Source organism: Ahaetulla prasina, chromosome 2, assembly GCF_028640845.1.
Source record: "Ahaetulla prasina isolate Xishuangbanna chromosome 2, ASM2864084v1, whole genome shotgun sequence".
NCBI classification, from domain to species: domain Eukaryota; kingdom Metazoa; phylum Chordata; class Lepidosauria; order Squamata; family Colubridae; genus Ahaetulla; species Ahaetulla prasina.
Window position 1 is genome coordinate 232862000 of NC_080540.1, and position 19266 is coordinate 232881265.

General features: G+C 37.1%; 1 protein-coding gene across 5 annotated transcripts in view; it reads right to left on the reverse strand.

The window, feature by feature from the left end:
* Positions 1–8712: 8712 nt before the first annotated feature.
* Positions 8713–19266, reverse strand: part of PRUNE2 (prune homolog 2 with BCH domain) — a 124494-nt gene continuing 113940 nt past the window's right edge. For 2 of the 5 annotated variants that reach the window (XM_058166498.1, XM_058166502.1), the window contains 6 exons: positions 19044–19130; positions 18089–18187; positions 16515–16550; positions 16037–16069; positions 13064–13111; positions 8713–8997 (listed from right to left, as the gene is read on the reverse strand). In XM_058166498.1, coding sequence (XP_058022481.1) covers positions 8970–8997; positions 13064–13111; positions 16037–16069; positions 16515–16550; positions 18089–18187; positions 19044–19130 — 331 coding nt within the window. In that variant the 3' untranslated portion in view covers positions 8713–8969. The remainder of the gene's footprint in view (positions 8998–13063; positions 13112–16036; positions 16070–16514; positions 16551–18088; positions 18188–19043; positions 19131–19266) is intronic. The other 3 variants (XM_058166500.1, XM_058166499.1, XM_058166501.1) reach the window with 3 other exon arrangements.

Genomic DNA, 19266 nt, shown 5'->3' on the forward strand with positions numbered 1-19266 from the left:
CAGCTGCCAAAAAAGCCAACACAGTTCTGGGCTGCATAAACAGAGGGATAGAATCAAGATCACGTGAAGTGTTAATACCACTTTATAATGCCTTGGTAAAGCCACACTTTGGAATATTGCATTCAGTTTTGGTCGCCAAGATGCAAAAAAGACGTTGAGACTAGAAAGAGTGCAGAGAAGAGCAACAAAGATGATTAGGGGACTGGAGGCTAAAACATGAAGAACGGTTGCAGGAACTGGATATGTCTAGTTTAATGAAAAGAAGGACTAGGGGACACATGATAGCAGTGTTCCAATATCTCAGGGGTTGCCACAAAGAAGAGGGAGTCAAACTATTCTCCAAAGCACCTGAGGGTAGAACAAGAAGCAATGGGTGGAAACTAATCAAGGAGAGATGCAACTTAGAACTAAGGAGAAATTTCCTGACAGTTAGAACAATTAATCAGTGGAACAACTTGCCTGCAGAAGTTGTAAATGCTCCAACACTGGAAATTTTTAAGAAAATGTTGGATAACCATTTGTCTGAGATGGTGTAGGGTTTCCTGCCTGGGCAGGGGGTTGGACTAGAAGGCCTCCAAGGTCCCTTCCAACTCTGTTGTTGTTGTTGTTGTTGTTGTTATCATTATTATTATAGAATATTCTTTATTGGCCAAGTATGATAGGACACACAAGGAATTTGTCTCCATTTATTTTACTAATGGAAACACTACAAAGTCAATATGAGTTATTGTATCTCCGTACCACAATGTGTGAAATCTTTAGACTGGTTGATTAGCTGACTCACATGGACCTATCTTGTGCCAGTATGGTACCGCTGCTAGAAACATTGGGGTTTGATCAGAGGTCACCATAAAAATTGGCCCACTCATGTAAGCAGCACTTTTGTGCATAGTTAAGAGTTTAGTTCTGGAGAAAGGCTTTCAATATGCCATGGTGAAATGTGTGAAATTCCAGAACTGGAAAGGGCCCAACTGTTGCTTGGTGCAGGAAGCCCACAACTTCCTCAACAGTTCAGTCCAATTCTTTTATCAAACACCCACTCTTCCTGCAACACAGCAATCGCTGACAACTAAATTCCTTCAGGCTTTTTAAAATAAATTCTACACATGAAGAAAACAAGCAACTATGTGGGTATCTCCGCAGGCATGTTCACTAGTTCCACATATATCAACCTCAATTTATTGAAGACAATGACCACATGTACTGAAGAATGTTTTCTATCTGTGGCCCCTCTCAGTGTGATTTTGAGCTCTGGAAAGCTCACAACTCTTTACTGCACATGGTTGACCTTAAGATGGGGGTCTCCAACCTTGGCAACTTTAAGACTTTTGGACTTCAACTCCCAGAATTCCTCAGCCAGCAAAGCTGGCTGAGGAATTCTGGGAGTTGAAGTCCACAAGTCTTAAAGTTGCCAAGGTTGGAAACCCCTGCCTTAAGACATGAAGGATGCCACAGGAACAAAGGCAAAAATGTTGGATTGGACTGCACAGATGAAAGCCAGTGGAATGTCATGAAAAAATATGTAAGACTGGCTTGTGATAATTTCAGTTGAAACTGGTTTGGCCTGAATGGACTTTTTTTTTTTTACTGGATTTGAATCCATTTTATTATTGAATCATGCATACGTACTGTACATCTACTGATATTACATATTATATTGCTTAATCTATATAACATAGTTAGCATACTGAACAAAATAAAGCTTTAGAACCATTCCAGATAAAGGAGAAATTATATTATATTACCAATGATAGCATCATGGCAAAACATCCCCTCCAGAGATTCCTCTCTTGCATAGCATGTAAACTTAATTTTAAAAATAATCATGATATATACCCGTGATGAGGAATCTCTGGCATGTGTGCCCAAAGTGGCACAGGGAGCCATGTTGGCTGGCACGCACGGCATTGCCCATTTCTCTTCCTGGTTTCTGGCATTCATGCACGCGTGACAATCAGCTGGGCTTTTTGCGTGCGGCAGTGTCAGAAACTGGAAGAGCTGGTCTTCTGTTTTCCTAGGTGAGCATGCGTACCGGCCAGTTGATCGTCACATGCGCGCCAGAAACTCCGAAGAGTAGCTGTCTGAAATCGGAAATTCAGTAGCTAAAACCGGAAGCTCATTTTCAGGCGCGCCTATATGCCCTGGGCAGCTCCTCTTCTGGGTTGCGGCCCAGGCATACATGCGTTCCCTTTTCAGCACTCAGTGCTGAAAAAGTTCACCATCACTGATATATGCAATATAAAGCTATCATCTAACCAGAAACATAAGCCCAACCAAATTTAGTGCTATGTTCCCTGGAATTGTTTGAGATGCTCATAGGTTTGTGATTTTTTCCCGTTGCTTGTGAAGGCCCAGATATGCAGCAGAAGGGAAGATCTGACACCTGGTGAAGTCAAGGATCAGGGAATCAGCATCATTTAAATACAACTGAAGGTTCTGTGAGATCCTTTTTGTGTCCTCTCCTTCCTAACTTCCCTCTCCACGATAGTGAGCAGAACCTTGAAGATGTATGTTTGAATAATCAGCATGGATTCTCCAGCCTGCACTGAGGATTGATGGGCTGATGCTATGTTTTAATTCCTTTCTCTAAAGTTTGTGCATCTTTAAAGTTCTTAATTTTGGATATACTGTATCATATCTCATAGTTAAATCAGCACATTCTATGGCCACTAGTCAATAACGAACAAAGTTCAAACCACACAAATTTGTGGTTACAGTTACTGTGAGCATGGGATTATCTTTTCTTTAGTAAATCATGAGAGAAGGGCTTTTTAAAAAGATTACTTCTATGTCTGCCAAAGTAAGTATACAATTTTTATTTATTTATTTTAAATCATTTTTGTTGATTTTTTCCTAGAACATTAGACTTAGAATAATTTGCTTTTGTTATTAGAGCTCTACATTTCAAAAGAGATGTTAAAATATGTATTAGTTAACATGCAGACACAATCATAATGGATAGTCTATTACATTTTTAACAAGGCATTTATTGTGTATAGCTTCTCAACTATCAACATTTGACAGTGAATTGGATTGATTTTACATTTTGTTCAAATAGTTAATGAGGGTATTTTTTTACAGAAAATTCCAATAATTCATACCTGATTATATGAAATTAGGTATGCATAAGTGGTTTAAATACATGAGCTTAGATGCATGTAACTTAACCATAGATGGATCATAAGATTGTAGATCTAAGTACACTTACTAGGCAATAAATACACTGAAGTCAGTGGGATTTGCTCTAGAGACAAGATGCACAGGATCAAACCATAAAAACCTTAAGTTGTAATGCTCGAAAACATTTCTATTTTTGAGCTATGGCAAGTTCTCTATTGTGCATGATAGAAGTATGTACATCTTATATGCACATGTGTATGTGTGATGTTTATTTCACACACACATACACATGTCTTTACTAAATTAAAAAAACAACAATCAAGAAGGCAAATGAGCAAAAAGAAAAAGAATTGAAAAAAATAAAGTCAAGAAAAAAAGCAAGATAAAAGCGCAAAAACAAAAACGAGAGAAAAAGAAAATAGAAAAAGAATGACTTCCAACTTTCTTGGGTACAGGGATAGATAAAATACATCAAACTCTTAAATTCACAATGATGTACATTATTTCTATAATCCAATACCATTTTAATCATCAAATCTTAAATTCAAAATTCCAGCAGCTGATGTTGATCACTAAGAACTGAAAGTTAAACTTCTGATGAACACGTAAGAGCAGAGGAAGCTGTTCGTTCCTATTAATTAATCTCAAAGCCAAAAGATAACATAAAATTCGAAACTATTATTCCACTAAAACTGATTAGATAAAAAGCACAATGCTGTGGTAATTTTGGCTTGGGAAATCAGTTTTTGTATTCATAGGTAGTCCTCAACTTTCAAACATAATTAAGTCTGCATTACAAATTACAAATTCAACCTTGTATAATTAAGTCTGCCATTTCAATCATACATTGTGACAGTTGTAAAGTGGGCCCTAATGTAAGCACATCCAATTTTATTACCTTTTTTGTAAGGTAATAACCAAACCCATTTTTCACTATGGATCATTTTTTGCCAAAAACCAGAAGTTACTGCCAGTTCCCGGGGGGGAGGGGGAGAAAGTTGTAAATTACAGTCATGTGACTGTAGGATGTTGCAAATGGCCCATAAATAAAGGCCAGTTGCCAAGTGCCCAAACTGAGGTCACATGACTGTGGGGGAAGGCTTAAATAAACTGTTGGTCTGAGCTCTGAGCTTGGCAATTTGGTTGCAAAAGTTTCATTCATTTGAGGAGACATCATCAGTGCGCTTTGAATTGAATTGACAATGCACTGACGATATCTGCTCGAATAGTGACGAAACATTTGCAACCAAATTGTCAAGCTCAAAGCTCAGACCAACAGTCCAACTACCAACCAGAGCTACTTATATTCAAATACATTACAACGAGGGCTTAGATGTCAGAACTTCAAACTTCTAAATCCCTTTTTTAGGAATCTGGTGTAACTTCGAAAAGTCACTAATGACTGTTGTAAGTTAAGGATTATTTGGAAATTCCAAAAACATAGCATGTTTAAATTTTTATATAGAGCATCTCTTAAAAAGAATTAGCAATATGAATGTAAGAATTCAACATGGATTGTATTCTCAGACCCATTTGTTCAACTGGTCAGAGATCGTATTATAGCGGACAACAAAATGCAGCTGATTTTATACCCTAAAATACAGTTTGGGAATGTTCAATTAATCTATATCTATAAACCCAGATGAGAGCTCAAAATCGACACCAAAGCACATATGCTCTTAGCAGTGGTGAAATCTCAACTAATTTACTACCGGTTTTCTGGCTGTGCATGCCTGCTGCGTGCCAAATGCGCATATGCACAGTGCGCACCACGCACCAAATGTTAGGTGCGTGTGCACACAGTGCACGCCAAAAGGGGGCATGGGATAAGTAGAATAGCGTGCAGGGGGTGTGTGTGATCAGCTGTGGCATGCAATCTTTTTTTTTTTACTTTTAAAAGCATTTTTTACAACCTATTTGGCCGGGGGGGGGGTGTGCCCAGGGATTTTTGCTACCGGTTCTCCTAACCACCCACCGCCATCACTACCGGATCAGCCAATCCGGTCCGAACCAAACATTTCACCCCTGGGTCTTAGGATGATTTACTTGAAGATGCACTGATTCCTTCTCCAGCCGTATAACCCCTTTTGTATACAACACTGCTTCTTTTATTCAATCCAATGCAAGCCAATCATTTCCACAGATTTGCTGTGGTCCCAGGAGATGGTAGAACGAAAAGAGTAAACAATATCTATTCATAAGTGGCAATGAAGGGAATCTTAACCTGTCATCATCTTCCCACATGAGGATTTTTAAAGAACACCATCAGTTCTGAATTTAAACAGAGTTGAGAAACAATGCAAAGTTGATTATAAACTATGTAAAGGCATGTTGATTTGTATGATAATTGCAGTTTTCCAAATAGTCTGAGTAAGACTCAAGTAGCCCACGGGGGGATGCATTTTGGCTCTAATGATAATTGAAGTACTAATTACAGAACTGTTTTTGCTTATGCACTATTAATACAGTGTGTAACTAGATATATTGTTCAGGGACAGCTCTCATGGCAATTCTGCAAATCAACCCACCCTTCAAAATGTTTGTTTCTTAGTACAAACATTTTACAAATATTTGTGGTGGAATAACTGGCTTTGCAATAACATCTATGTAATTGACCCTCTCTTGTTCTGGGTGGTAGTATCTAAACATCTATCATGGATCCATGTTGAGGATTCAAATCAGAAATGCTCATTAAGATACAAATCTTAATATTAGAATGGTAACTTAAATATTGTTAATTTCACTTACTAAATAAAAGGATAAGGAGTAGGCTTTCTAGTGACCAAGGTGTAAACAACTCAACTCTTAACAACTCTAAAATCTCAGCCACTGAAATCTGAAAGCCACTCCAGCCAATTGCTGGCTGCTCCCAACTTTATAGCCTTAGTTGCCCACAAATCGTTAAATGGAAAATCAAGCTTAGCTTAAGTAACAATATGAACACAAAAATGAAAATAAATAAATATAGTGCTATATCAAAATTAGAAGGCAACGTTTAAGAAAACAAACTTTTGAAAACTTCAGTTCACTCCAAGGATTAAAATACTAAACAGAAATTAAAAACAAGTGATAAACAAAGCAGAGATCCTAGACTGAATAGGATGTTATTCTCAAGAGCTGATAACATGATTTGTGTGGTATCAAGGAACATAGACATCTGAAGAGATTGCAAGAGGCAGCAAGTGATGAGATGCATGCCATGATGGTTTTGTGCAAATTATTATTATTTTATTCCATTTATTTATATAAGTGTTTATATCATCCTATTTTCCAACGACTCGGGATGATTTAAAGTACAGAGTCATACAAATATAGTAATCATTAACTGTACAATCTTGGTAATTCCTTTCGTCCACATATAAATATGTTTTTGTATCTTTTTTTTCTCTTGTCCTTGCTTGCTTTTTCTTTTAAAAAAATAATAAATAAAAATTTAAGAATACAGAATAGAAAACAAAACAATCACATGCTTGCATTATGATGTGATTCATAACATAATTACATAATCACGTTTTTTGTAAGATGACATTATGATGCATGTGTCATCATTACGACAGCATTCTGGTTTAAACCAATGCCTTTTCCAAGGAATACAATTTTAACATTCTAATGTTATTTTAAAGCCTAAAGATTCAATTTGAAGATTTAAACTTATATTTAAAAAACAATAACTTGCTATGTGAGATCGATAATCTCCAAATTTGATGAAGTTTGACATAAATAATAAAAGAAGACCTGAGAAATATTCAGAGTAAATACGCAGGATATGATTATGAGCACAAAACATGAGGTAAAAACAAGACAGATTACTAAATTAATGAATTAATTAGCTAATTTATATATTTGTTACAATCTCATAAATGACAAAATAAAATTCTTTTCTATCCTATAGATGGCAAAATAAAATTCTAAAATAAAATTCCATTTATTAAAATGGAGGCAAGCCTTTCCCCCCCCAACATTCCTGGTTTATATGCTGGCTTTCTGCTTCTTTATGATGTACCTTATATGTTTTGTAGTTTCCCCAGGAAATGAACAATATATTCTCAATGGTATATCAGTGGAGAAAACTGCAAACACAAGTGCTCTAGGTCATTTCTATTCAGCATGACTATTAATGATTAATAATAATAATATTAATGACCTTAGATGTATATACCTAAATCTATGGAAAGCTATATTGCTACAACAATATGATAGCACTGTGTGGTTTTTAAGATTATAATAAATTCTTATGAACAAGTTATGCCTCTTATTACTGCAAAGTTTGATTAAATAAATATGCTTATTAAATAACTTAATATAATGCTATTAATTCCTAACAATATACTCCAGTCCATCCAATGATTCCTTGGTCACCATGCTTTGAAATTAACTAGCATTTTTCAAAATGTGTAAGCTTTCTCCTTAATATAGGAATGCTATTCTATGACTGTATGATGCAATAATTAGCAGTAAATGTTGATTTGATGCTATGATAGCCGAGAATATTAGTATAGGAATCAAAATATTGTTTACTTTATATTGTGCCAGTGTTTCAGAATATTATCCTATCATTTTATTAAGAGTCTTAGCTTTACTGAATCCATGTATTGGGTTTTATTTCTATCCGTATATGTTCTCATATGTAGTCATCCCTCTCCCCACATATATTAGGCTATGAGAGAACTTATTGAACTTTTGGGTTTTTTTCACGATTGCTTCTACATAATTAAGGGTTTTTTTAAAAAAAAATTAGGAGTGGTCCCAATCTCCAATTTAAACAGTGAAAAGGACGCTTTTTCTAGTAGTTCGAACCATCACTGCAGGCTGGATTATAACTTTTGGGGGGAGATTAGGAACCGGAAGAGGCAAGAGTTCAATGAACTCACTTTTCTCAACAGAAAACACGAAGCCAGCAGGATTTTCTCTTGTTGTTGTTATTTTACAGGGAGTATAAAACTGATTAGAAGGATTAGAACTGCCTGGTTTACTAACACATTTGCATTTTTTTCCTATCTTAATTATGGGAAAGCAGACGCTGACTGAGGGGGTTACCTGCTTTAGAGAAGCAAGGTGAAACAAGACCAAAGCCAGAAGAAAAAGAAACCCAAGCCGTGCAAAACATGGGTTTGTCTTTGCCCTGGTTTCAGGAAAATTGCAGAGTCCAGAAAATATTGACTCATATCTTAAAAGGAGAACCAACAATTTGTGAAGAGGGGATCCTGTATCTTTTCATATAAGAATACAGTATGCAACCCAGAGCTCCTTGGAAATGCTCTAAGATCCCAGCCTACGTAGGACTACTGCATACGCTAGATGGCAGCACCATGTTAGGTCTCTTTCCTGCAGCCATTTGATTGTTGCCTATGGAGATTCTCAATCATCGGGTCAGAGGGAGGGAGGGAGGGAGGGAAGGAAGATCAGCATTGCTACTTGGAAGCTAAAATCTCTAGCCATTGATACATAAATATGTAGAAGACAAAAGAGACCAAACCACACTATAAAATCACAGGTGAGGCACATTAATGGCAAAATAATTTGGAATTCAAAAATGCAGAATTTTCCTTATTGTAAATCTACTCCTGATATAATATTACACAAAGTCATTACCTGCACCTCTGCTACTATTCTGGCAGTAGCAGCCACTTCCTGTTTAATTTCAGAATGCTCCAAATAACACTAAGCGATCAGAGAACAAAGGTGAGATCTACCAGGAGTCTTTCTTGCACAGACAGGCTTTGGGCAAATAAAAGAGATTTGTGCACAAGAAGATACTAGTTGTTCCGATGAGAAGCCAAAACTGTCCCATCTTCAAGAGTCAGGCACATCAAACAGAGGAACGTTTTCTTCTCCAATTTCCATGGAAGTTAAGAACTTTTCATGGTCATGTTGATGCTTTAGAAAAAGAAAAGAAGAGTCAGTACAATGGATTGTTATTACATATGTATCCAGGACTTCCTCTAAGGAGCAAAGGGCGGAATACACATATAACTAAGTCATAGTAATATCTCATTTGGTTACTGCCCAAGCCCAGACATTACAGATGATAAAAGCTGAATCATCTCAAATATCATTTGAACTTTTATTCTTTCAATATAAGGGACCTGGAAAAAAATCCACCATGTCAGATCACATGAGATGAACAGACACAATAGGAGAAAGGCGGTCCCATAAATAACCGGTGTCATGTAGAGTTTATAGATGATGTCTAGGCCCTTAAATTGTAGCAGAAATGTACTGGGAGGTAGGGCAGATTGTTAAGCCAGGAGTCCCCAACTCTTGGGCCACGGACTGGTACTAGTTCACGGTCTATTAGGAAATGCAAGCAGATGAAGCTTCATCTGCGCAAGCATGGGATCTAGGTAGGGTGCAACACACACACACACACACACACACACACACACACACACACACACACATAGAGTGATAGAGTCCATGGAAAAATTGTTTGCCACAGAACCAGTCCCTGGTGCTCAAAAAGTTGGGGACCACTGTATTAAGCAGTCGCATGGTGTGAGTATGACCCATGGACTATCCTGCTTCACTGCATTCTAAACCAGCTGTAGAGCTTCTGAAAGGTCTTAAAGAGCAGCCCCATGTAGATTGTATTGCAATAGTCCAAAAAGAAAGTGACTAAAGTTTGAGGGACCACAAGCAAAGCCTCTCTTTCTAGGAATGGGCATAAAGGGCCCATCAGATGCATTTGTGCACAGCTCCACTTACACCTTGAGGAATAAGTTCAAGACCAGAAAAACTGCCAAACTGTGCATTGGATCCAATGGACATCCACTGTTAGAATTAGAAAATCTTTGGTCTGGGGACTCTAAAACCCATGGACACTTTGTCTCGCTAGGGTTAAGCTGGAGCCTGTTCTTCCCCATCCAGATCCCACAGCTCCCAGGGAATGGAAAAGAGTCTTGGCAGCTTCATTTTGGCAGCACAGTGTAAAACATGTACATCTGAGTTCTAGCATCACACACTGATGGGACTTAACATTGTGCCAACAAATGTTGTTACCTAGCAGCTACAGGTAAATATTAAACAGGAATGGGGGAAGAGTCAAGTTCTGAAGTACCCTACTATGTGGAAATCTAAGGCTGGACCTTTATTCCTTCACCAACAGTGACAGGAACTGGCCTTGAAGGAAGGAAAACCAGTGGTCCTCTCACTCCCAACCTCCTAAGCAGATTCAGAAAGATATTCCAATCAATAGTACTGAAAGCTGCTAAGAGATCAAGAAGGATCAGGACATATACACCACCTATACCCTGTGCCTGCCAGAAGTTATTCACAATGACAGTCCATGCCATGCCAGCTGTTTAGCTTAACTTGAAACCTGGCTACAAAGAAGAGAAAGTTGTAAAAGTGAAAATTGTCTAACCCTGTTGGAGCTAGTGATGGTATCTTAGGGAATGAAATTGTTTCTTTCAAAATAAGATGGAACTGTAACCCTTTCTTAAAGAATCATTCATCACCACATGGATTCCAACCATATATCATTGCCCAGGAGGTCTTAACCAACCAGGTGAGATAAGGAACTAAAGACAAAAGATGTGTCGGAACCACAAAAACTGTCCATTTCCTCATCTCAACATCTCAACTCTTCCCATGTACTGTGTAGGCCTTGGGGCTTCTGAGCTTGGTTGTTTACTTGCAGACACTTCATTAACCGACTTTTGCTTCCTGTTTATGTACAATAGTTTGCTCTGCCAGCATTGATAGAGGTAATTCCTTGATCAGGATAGTATTCTCTGCTTGATTTTTTGTCTGGTGCTTATTTGGTTGTTGGCTGTCAGACAGAATAGACCTTTTTTGTCTGCTTTGAATGGTATGTAAATGTACTTTATCTCTAAGTGTCTATTGGTGATCGCATTTACACACCATTCAAGAGACTCAAACCCCCTCACACACAAACAGAAAGACCAAAACCCCACATTCACTAATACCGATAACGTTACCCAGTCAGCTGATGAAACATATGTAAGAAAACAAAAAGGCTCAGAGAGAATCAAGAACTCACTATTTAACCCTGAGCTATATTATCTTCTATTATTCCCATATAGTTAGCAAGATTGTATCTCAGCCAGTTCCAGAGGACCTGCTAGCCAGAGTCTAATTCAAACAGTTCCAAGTGATCCTTTTTCAATAGATGCCTGAAAAATCTTTACAGGAAATGTTTCCCAGGGTCCACCTTATCTCTGCTCTAGGCACACCTAGAAACTATCAATCAAACCTGAGAAGCCTATTGTTTGTAATTCTAACAAGAATCCCATCACTTTTATTTCTCCTCCATAAAAGCTGGCTATATGGTCAGCTCAACATGTCCTCAGAATCTTCTCGTTTCTGAACTATTAAATCTTCTGAAACTTGAGTGTTTATTTGTAACACAATACTTGTCCGACCCCATTCTCCATTTACATTACATGATACAGAGACATGGAATGACACACTGTAGAGCAAACATTCCTAAAAAAGCTTTCTTCTTCTAGTAGTAGTTATCATCATTGCACTTTTTATTAATGGATTAGTCCAAAGTATAATGCCATGCAATACCATAACTGATAAAAATTATTACCAATAATAAATATATTTTGATCTTCTTTTATTTAAAGTCCCATTTTCATCTCATTAAAAGAACAATAACTTTGTCAAAATTAACATATTATCATTATAGATTAGAAGAACATTTTATAGCTAATATAATATACTATAATAACTCTTTTAAGGTTCTATAATTTACAAGCCTAATCAAGATATTAATAATGGTATTGTCATAATTAACTTTCATGACCAACCAACGCTGGACGTGATCCTAATACCTTAGTTCCTTTGCAAAATTGGGCTGAATACAAATTTTAACATTAGAACAGAGCAACTGGAAACAATAGGACTTAATGAATCATCTGAAGTCTAATTAAAAATAAGTACAGCCCAATCCAATGTTTCTTTTACAACTTGCAGAATAATAAATAACTACCGTACTTCCAGATACATCCTTTTATTTTCTTTAATAAGTAAACACTAATGTTTATTTCTTCTACCATCATATAGCTTTCATAAACTATAATGTGATTTTCAACACATGCAGAACACTTATGCCTTTTTATAAAAGGATTTTTGTGCAGCAGTCCTCAACTTAAAACCTTAGTTTAGCAACTGTTCAAACTTACAAGGGTACTGGAAAAAAACCTATAAACAATCCTAACATATACTACCACTGCAACTCTCCATGATGACATAATCAAGTTCAGGTGCTTGGACTTGGCATGCAGTATCTTAGGGTCATTTGTGACTTTCCCAGCTGGCTTCTGACAAGCAAAGTCAATGTGGGAGAAGTCAGCTTCTCTTAACTGCACAATTCACTTAACAGTTGCAGTAATTTGCTTAACAACTGTGGCAGAAAAGGTTGTTAATTAAGGGCAAATCACTTAAGAGCTGCCTTGCTTAGCAATGGGATCTGACAACCGTGGTCCTAAATTGAGGACTACCTGTACTATTTGCTATTCAAACCATAAAGGCAAATGAAAATGCAACTCTGTGAAAGATTTTACAGTGAATACAAAAAGTTGACAGGGCAAACAAAAAAGAAGGTTGGGTAGACTCCAGAAAGATATAGTAAAAAAGATTATTCCATTAACGCAAAGTTACAAATTGTATCTATTGTCTTTAATTACTAATTAAATAAGATGAAAGTATTAACATATACTTTAGTAACCTAGTAATAGGATTATGTCATGTGTTACTACATGTTTATAATAAACCTGATAGCAATTTTTATCTGACTTTAGCTTTGTCCAAACTTTAACTTTTATCTAAACTTTTATCTGCTGGTCTAAAAGGCCCATGTAAGTATTTGGATCTCAAAGAGACTACCTGGAGTTTACCCAGTTCTTCAATGTTTCTTGCATAATGTTATTGTGAACAATACTCATAGATAATGGCTTGTTTATGAAATTCTTACTCCTGTTGGACTGACGTTATTTCGGGCTCATTTGAAAGGCAGCTTGCTCTGAAGGCAAGGGAAAATGAAAAATAATAAACACATTCTTGTTTGTTAGATACTTATAAATGCGTATTTACTTTAAAAAGCAGAACAAAGGCATTTTCACAAGCAAATTTTATCATATATATTATGATGTCTTCAGAAGTTATCCATGTTCATTAAGGAATGTCTCCCCAACAGTCATCAGTCATTTTTTGCTACAAAAAATTTAGGTTGTAGAGCAGAGGTTCCCAAACTTTTTCGCCCGCGGCTCCCCCGGAAATCCGACCTGCAACTGCGCATGCGCACCAGACGCCCCAGAAATGGCGCATCAGCGGCAGACCCAGCGGGCGCAGATATTCCGCGGCGCCCCCATGACGATAGCGCGGCTCCCTGGGGAGCCGCGGCTCACACTTTGGGAATCACTGTTGTAGAGTGTTATGAGACTATTTTTTGCTGTTATAGCAGCAGACTAACTGGAATATTGGAATTGATTACTGCAAGAAGTTTCAAAAATAATGCATTTTAAGAATTCATAGTTGAAATGCTACTCCTATGAAAATGACTTTAGATCATCCTGAATGTATTTACAGACTTCTACTTGCCTAAGCATAGATAGGATGAGGCTATAAGACAGTTATATCAGTGGTGGGTTTCAAATTTTTTTACTACCGGTTCTGTGGGTGTGGCTTGGTGGGCATGCCATGTCTTGGTGGGTGTGGCTTGGTGGGCGTGGCAGGGGAAGGATATTGTAAAGTGTCCATTCCCACCCCAACCCAGGGGAAGATTACTGCAAAATCCCCATTTTCTCCCGATCAGCTGGGATTTGGGAGGCAGAGAATAGATGGGGGCGGGGCCAGTCAGAATTTTTACTACCGATTCTCCGAACTACTCAAAATTTCTGCTACCGGTTCTCCAGAACTGGTCAGAACCTGCTGAAACTCACCTCTGAGTCATATGAATACAGTTTCATCCTTAATACTGGCTGGAAAATGTATCATACACAAAAATGTGTATATTAAACTGTATTTTCTATAATGGAGTGAGCTGTTGCACTGATATCACCCATTACTACCAAATATAGCATTGGATATATGCTATAAGGCACAAAATTTTAACCACAGCAGTATGAGATGATAGTCATGACATATTTTCAATTGCTCTGAACAGCTTTGTTGATGCAATCTATCAAAATCTTGCTTGTGGTCATTATCAAGTGTACTAAGATTGCAAGCAGATAGGCAGCTTACTAAAATTACTTTTGGGCATCGTTCAAAATAGATGCATCTTCACAACAGTATTTTGGAGTTCAACTTCACAGCAGCAGCATATTCAAGCTTTCTGAAATGGCTACTTTGATCCATAAAGTTACCACTATAATCACATAATAAGGTAATATAACATATGCATTTTGCAGCGTGCTCTAAAGCTCATGCAATTGACATGGATACAGCCAGCCTAGCAAAAGATTATTTAGGTTTGCAGTGACTCAGTAGTGATTCTTTCTGTCAGTCAACCCCGATTTAAAATCTATTCAGTAAACTTTAATAATGGATGTAATCAACAAAATCTGGACTTTTGACAAGAAACTTTGCTCCTGGTAATAGACAAATACTGTTATGAATGACACAATTGTACATTTTGAACATTATGTTCATGTTATGTACATCTACATATAATTTATAATTTTTATAAGATACAGATTGTATGTGTGTGTTATATATGAAAAATTCAGTATTTAATGAACATTTGACTCAAAAACATTTCCCCCATCAGTCCATTAAACTGAGGATTCTGTGTAATACTATGCCACTCTATCTTTTTTGTTCATAAAATCAATCTTCATCATAATGTAAAATCCTGGGCATGAGTAGAACTACCGTATATTCTCTAAAACATTATCTACCGGTATTTTCTTAAAGGGACCTAGGCTGATTTCGAATACATAAATGGAACCATTTTATCATCCAATTTGGTAAATGTCATATCCAACTCTAGTCTAGACAATTAATAGGTAATAACTTTCACCTGAAGAAAAAATAAGCGAAATTACTGTTTTCTAAAGCTGATAGAAAACACATTCATTTAAGAAATAAATTTACCCATATACTCTGGAATCTCCTTTCAAGTAAATGTCTTTGAATATATTCTTTGCATTTCCATTTGTATTTATTTATTCATATTTTTATTTATTCATATTGTAACAAAGATACAGTGGATTTGTGGATTTTGATGACATAAAATCAGTAAGTGGATGCATCCAAACTAAAGACAACTTGTTTGTTTATAATTCACTTGTATGATTCCTTCTTTACCCTCAACTATCTGTATTAGGGCAGTCTTATCCACTCTTAATATCTCCAGATTATTGAAGTTACTGTTATTAAAAATTGGCAGCCACTGAAAGTGGACTTGGAATATACAAAGCCTTAAAAGATAAAGGTTCCCCCGTACATGTGTGCTAGTCATTTCTGGATTTAGGGGCAGTGCTCATCTCCATTTCTAAGCCGAGGAACCAGCGCTGTCCAAAAACATCTCTGTGGTCATGTGGCTAAACAACAAAGGCGCATGGAGCGCTGTTACCTTCCCACCAAAGTCCCTATTTTTCTACTTGCATTTTTACATGCTTTCGAACTGCTAGGTTGGCCGAAGCTGGGACAAGTAACAGGAACTCACTCCGTTACACGGTGCTAGGGATTCGAACCGCTGAACTGCCGACCGTCTGATCGACAAGCTCAGCATCTTAGCCACTGAGCCACTGCCTCCCCCAAAGTCTTAGGGATTACCAATTGTGCACTATGTCCTAAAAATACCATTTTACCTAGCACTTATAATTAGATTGAACTAAGATGCTGCTGAAGTCCTGTATAGGATTAACATGAATTTTCTTAATAGTTAATCCTTTTTAAGAATGAAAAAGGAATATAGTTTATTATCAGAATTCTGTCTTACTTTGCTGATGCCTCCCTGAGCTCTTCATCCAGTCTGCATGAGTAAAGGTTATTGGTGAAGGAGAAGAAGCAAGCGGAACATAAAATAGAAGCAGGGAAAAGCAGAATGTCAATCAAGCAAGGAACATGCTTTTGAAATTATGCACCAAAATATTTTTTTCTAATGTGTTACTGATTTTGATTTCATTTGTTTATTTGTGTTTGTGTGTGTGTGTGTAGTCCATGTGTAGGCAGGTCTTGTAAAACTAGCAGGAGTTTGCAGCATGCATGCTGTGCAAAGCTGACAAAGTGATTGAAGTTAATTCTGGAACAGGCCAAATTAAGGAAATTTATAACTGATCTCAATAGTTCATGCGTGACATTCATTACAGAGAGCAATGGGATCTTTTTAAATGTCAGCTGTGAAATCCTCTACTGCCTCAGATATCCTCAGTTATCTAAAAACATCAGCACAGGCTGCAGCAGAGCAAGGGTTTTACCTTACTCTTCTCTGAATGGATCGCTCTTCATCATACCTTTCAAGATAAAAGTGGGTGAAGGACAAACATATACAAGGTCAAATAATATGCAGACATCGTATTTGTGCCAAATGTATCACCTTCACATCACAAGGAACTATTCCCAATGTCAAGTTGAAGTGTAGAGTCAGCACTGAGGCTCTTGTATATGCATCTCGTGTCAATGCAAATTTAAACTACAATGTTTATTTTATTGTGCACAGTTTGATCCTTTGGCCCAGGGGTGAAATCTACTTACCTTCCTTACCGGTTCAGAAATGCACGCCCCATGCGTCACATGCGCACACAGGCCCTCTGCGCATGCGCAAAACCTTTCTGTGCATGTACAGAGAGTACAAAACACATTACTTCCATTAAAACCAGGAAGTAATGACAACCGGATGGGTAGGCGGAGCCTCACGCTGCAATTGCTATCAGTTCTCCGAACCACCCGCCATGATCAGTACCGGATCGGACGATCCAGTCTGAACCGGGAGCATTTCACCCCTGCCTTGGCCCTTATTCAATGGGCTCCAGACTCGCTTTGCTATTAGTGGGTTGGCATGTTCACACTGAGAACTACTATGCGCAGTGAGAGAACTGGTAAAACCATGAGATGTTCTGGATTTTCCCCCTCTTGGCACTGTCCAGCTCCATTGAACTAATATCATATCATCCTTAGCAATTCCTGAAAGTTTTAGACAAGAGAATAATTTATAACGCATACAGCCCCCAAATCAGAAACACCGATGCGTCCCCAAAACATCAGTGCTCAGAACATGAACACTTTGAGAATTTCATCTCCACTTTCTGTGAGTAAAATATATTCCCATTCTACAATGTCTCGTGCAATTCTCAAAAATATTTTGAAAATTTAATTTTTTATTCAAAATAGATGGTATGAATCAATTAGTGAGGCAATAACACATTGGATTAGATTCTTGGATCTTTCACAGAATCATAGAGTTGACAGATATCAGAGAGGCCACCTAATGCTGCTTAGTGCAAGATCTATGACATCACCCTGGTAAACAATTAGCCAGCCTCTGTTTGGAGATTTCCAGGAAAAGACAACTCACCACTTGGTGTGGCAAGCTGTTTCCTGGTTAACAACTGATGCTGTCATGAGTTTCTCCCAACTTCTAGCCTGAACTTCCTTCCTTATAGTTTAACTAATTGGTCCCGCCCCTTCTCTTTGAGGTAATTGAGAATGATATCACTGATTCAGATATTTGAAGAGTACTTTATAAGCTTCCCTCAATCACCTCTTCTGTAGGTTAAACTTATTCTGATTTTTTAACCATTCCTCTTTTGTTTTCTTGGCTTGGTTTTCTTTATATAACAAGGAACCATATTATAATTTGTGTTTTTAAATTTTAATCAAGTAAACAAGATAAGCAATTATTTCTAGTGCTGTTCAGTTTTAATCACAATGTTGAGTACTTTGTAAATATTATATATTATTTAGATAAAATTAACTTTCCTTAAAATAGCAATCCTTTTGTTTTATAGTAGTAATTTATCTTATTATTATTCTCCAAATGCTCTTCACTTACTTGATAATACTTTCTGGAACATTTACATATTCCATCGGAATTAGTTCATTAAGGTCTGCCAAAGTGTTGACGTATTGTATCTTATTACTGAATTTTGAACTGAAACACAAAAAGCACAATTCACTGGTTGAGCAATATATCAAATAAAATATAAAATTCATCTCCATTTTAACTAATAAGCTGCTAAATTGCAGGCTAGGATAGGAATGATTTTTAGTGATCTTTCAAAGTAACTGAAAGCCGCTGAAAAAGTCACTTACGACTGGTCCTCACATTAACAACAATTGCAGCATCCCAACGGGATCAAAATTTGGGCACCTGACAACCAGCATGTATTTACAATGGCTGCGGTGTCCTAGCATCATGTGATTGCCATCTGTGACTTTCTCAGCCAGCTTCCGACAAGCAAAGTCAATGGGGGAAACTGGATTTGTTCAATGACTGCACGATTTGCTTAACAACTAAGATAAAAAGGCCATAAAATCAGATGTGATCCATCTAACAACCTCGCTTAGCAAAATAAATTCTGGTCTCTTTTGTGTCTGTAAGTTGAGGACTATGTGTACTGTCTTCAAATATCACAGTAATTTATATGAAACTCATCCAAGATAACTTACTTAATTTGTTAGGTGAGACCTAGGCAGAGACTTCTTATCCCTTAGATAAGCACTAGTTTTGCCTGCACCTACCTATTAAATACTGGATAAATTATTCTGTGATAATGCCATATATAGAAGTTAGAATGTAATTATTATAAGTTAATTTATTTTTTGTTAATGTTACTCATGGTAAAATTAAACAAATATATTTATAATTTTAAAGAGCCTTATCAGCACAAAGCTGAATCAGAAGAGCTGTTTCTTTACTTCCCCAATTGCTTATCTCACAATCAAAGCAGTTCCTGATCATGTAAAAACTCAGCATTTTAGAAAGTCCGAAAATGATAACATCTGACCTTATAAATGGCCGTGTGACAGCTAGAATTGTCCTTATAAACCAAGAAGGATGAACTATGATGAATGATTTCAAATTCTTCCTTAATCTGCATTTAAAAAGAAAGATTACAGATTAACAGAGTTGGAAAGGACCTTGTAGGTCATCTAGTCCAAGCCCCCATCCAAGTAGGAGACCCTACACCATTTCTGACAGATGGCAGTCCAGTCTCTTTTTGAATGCTT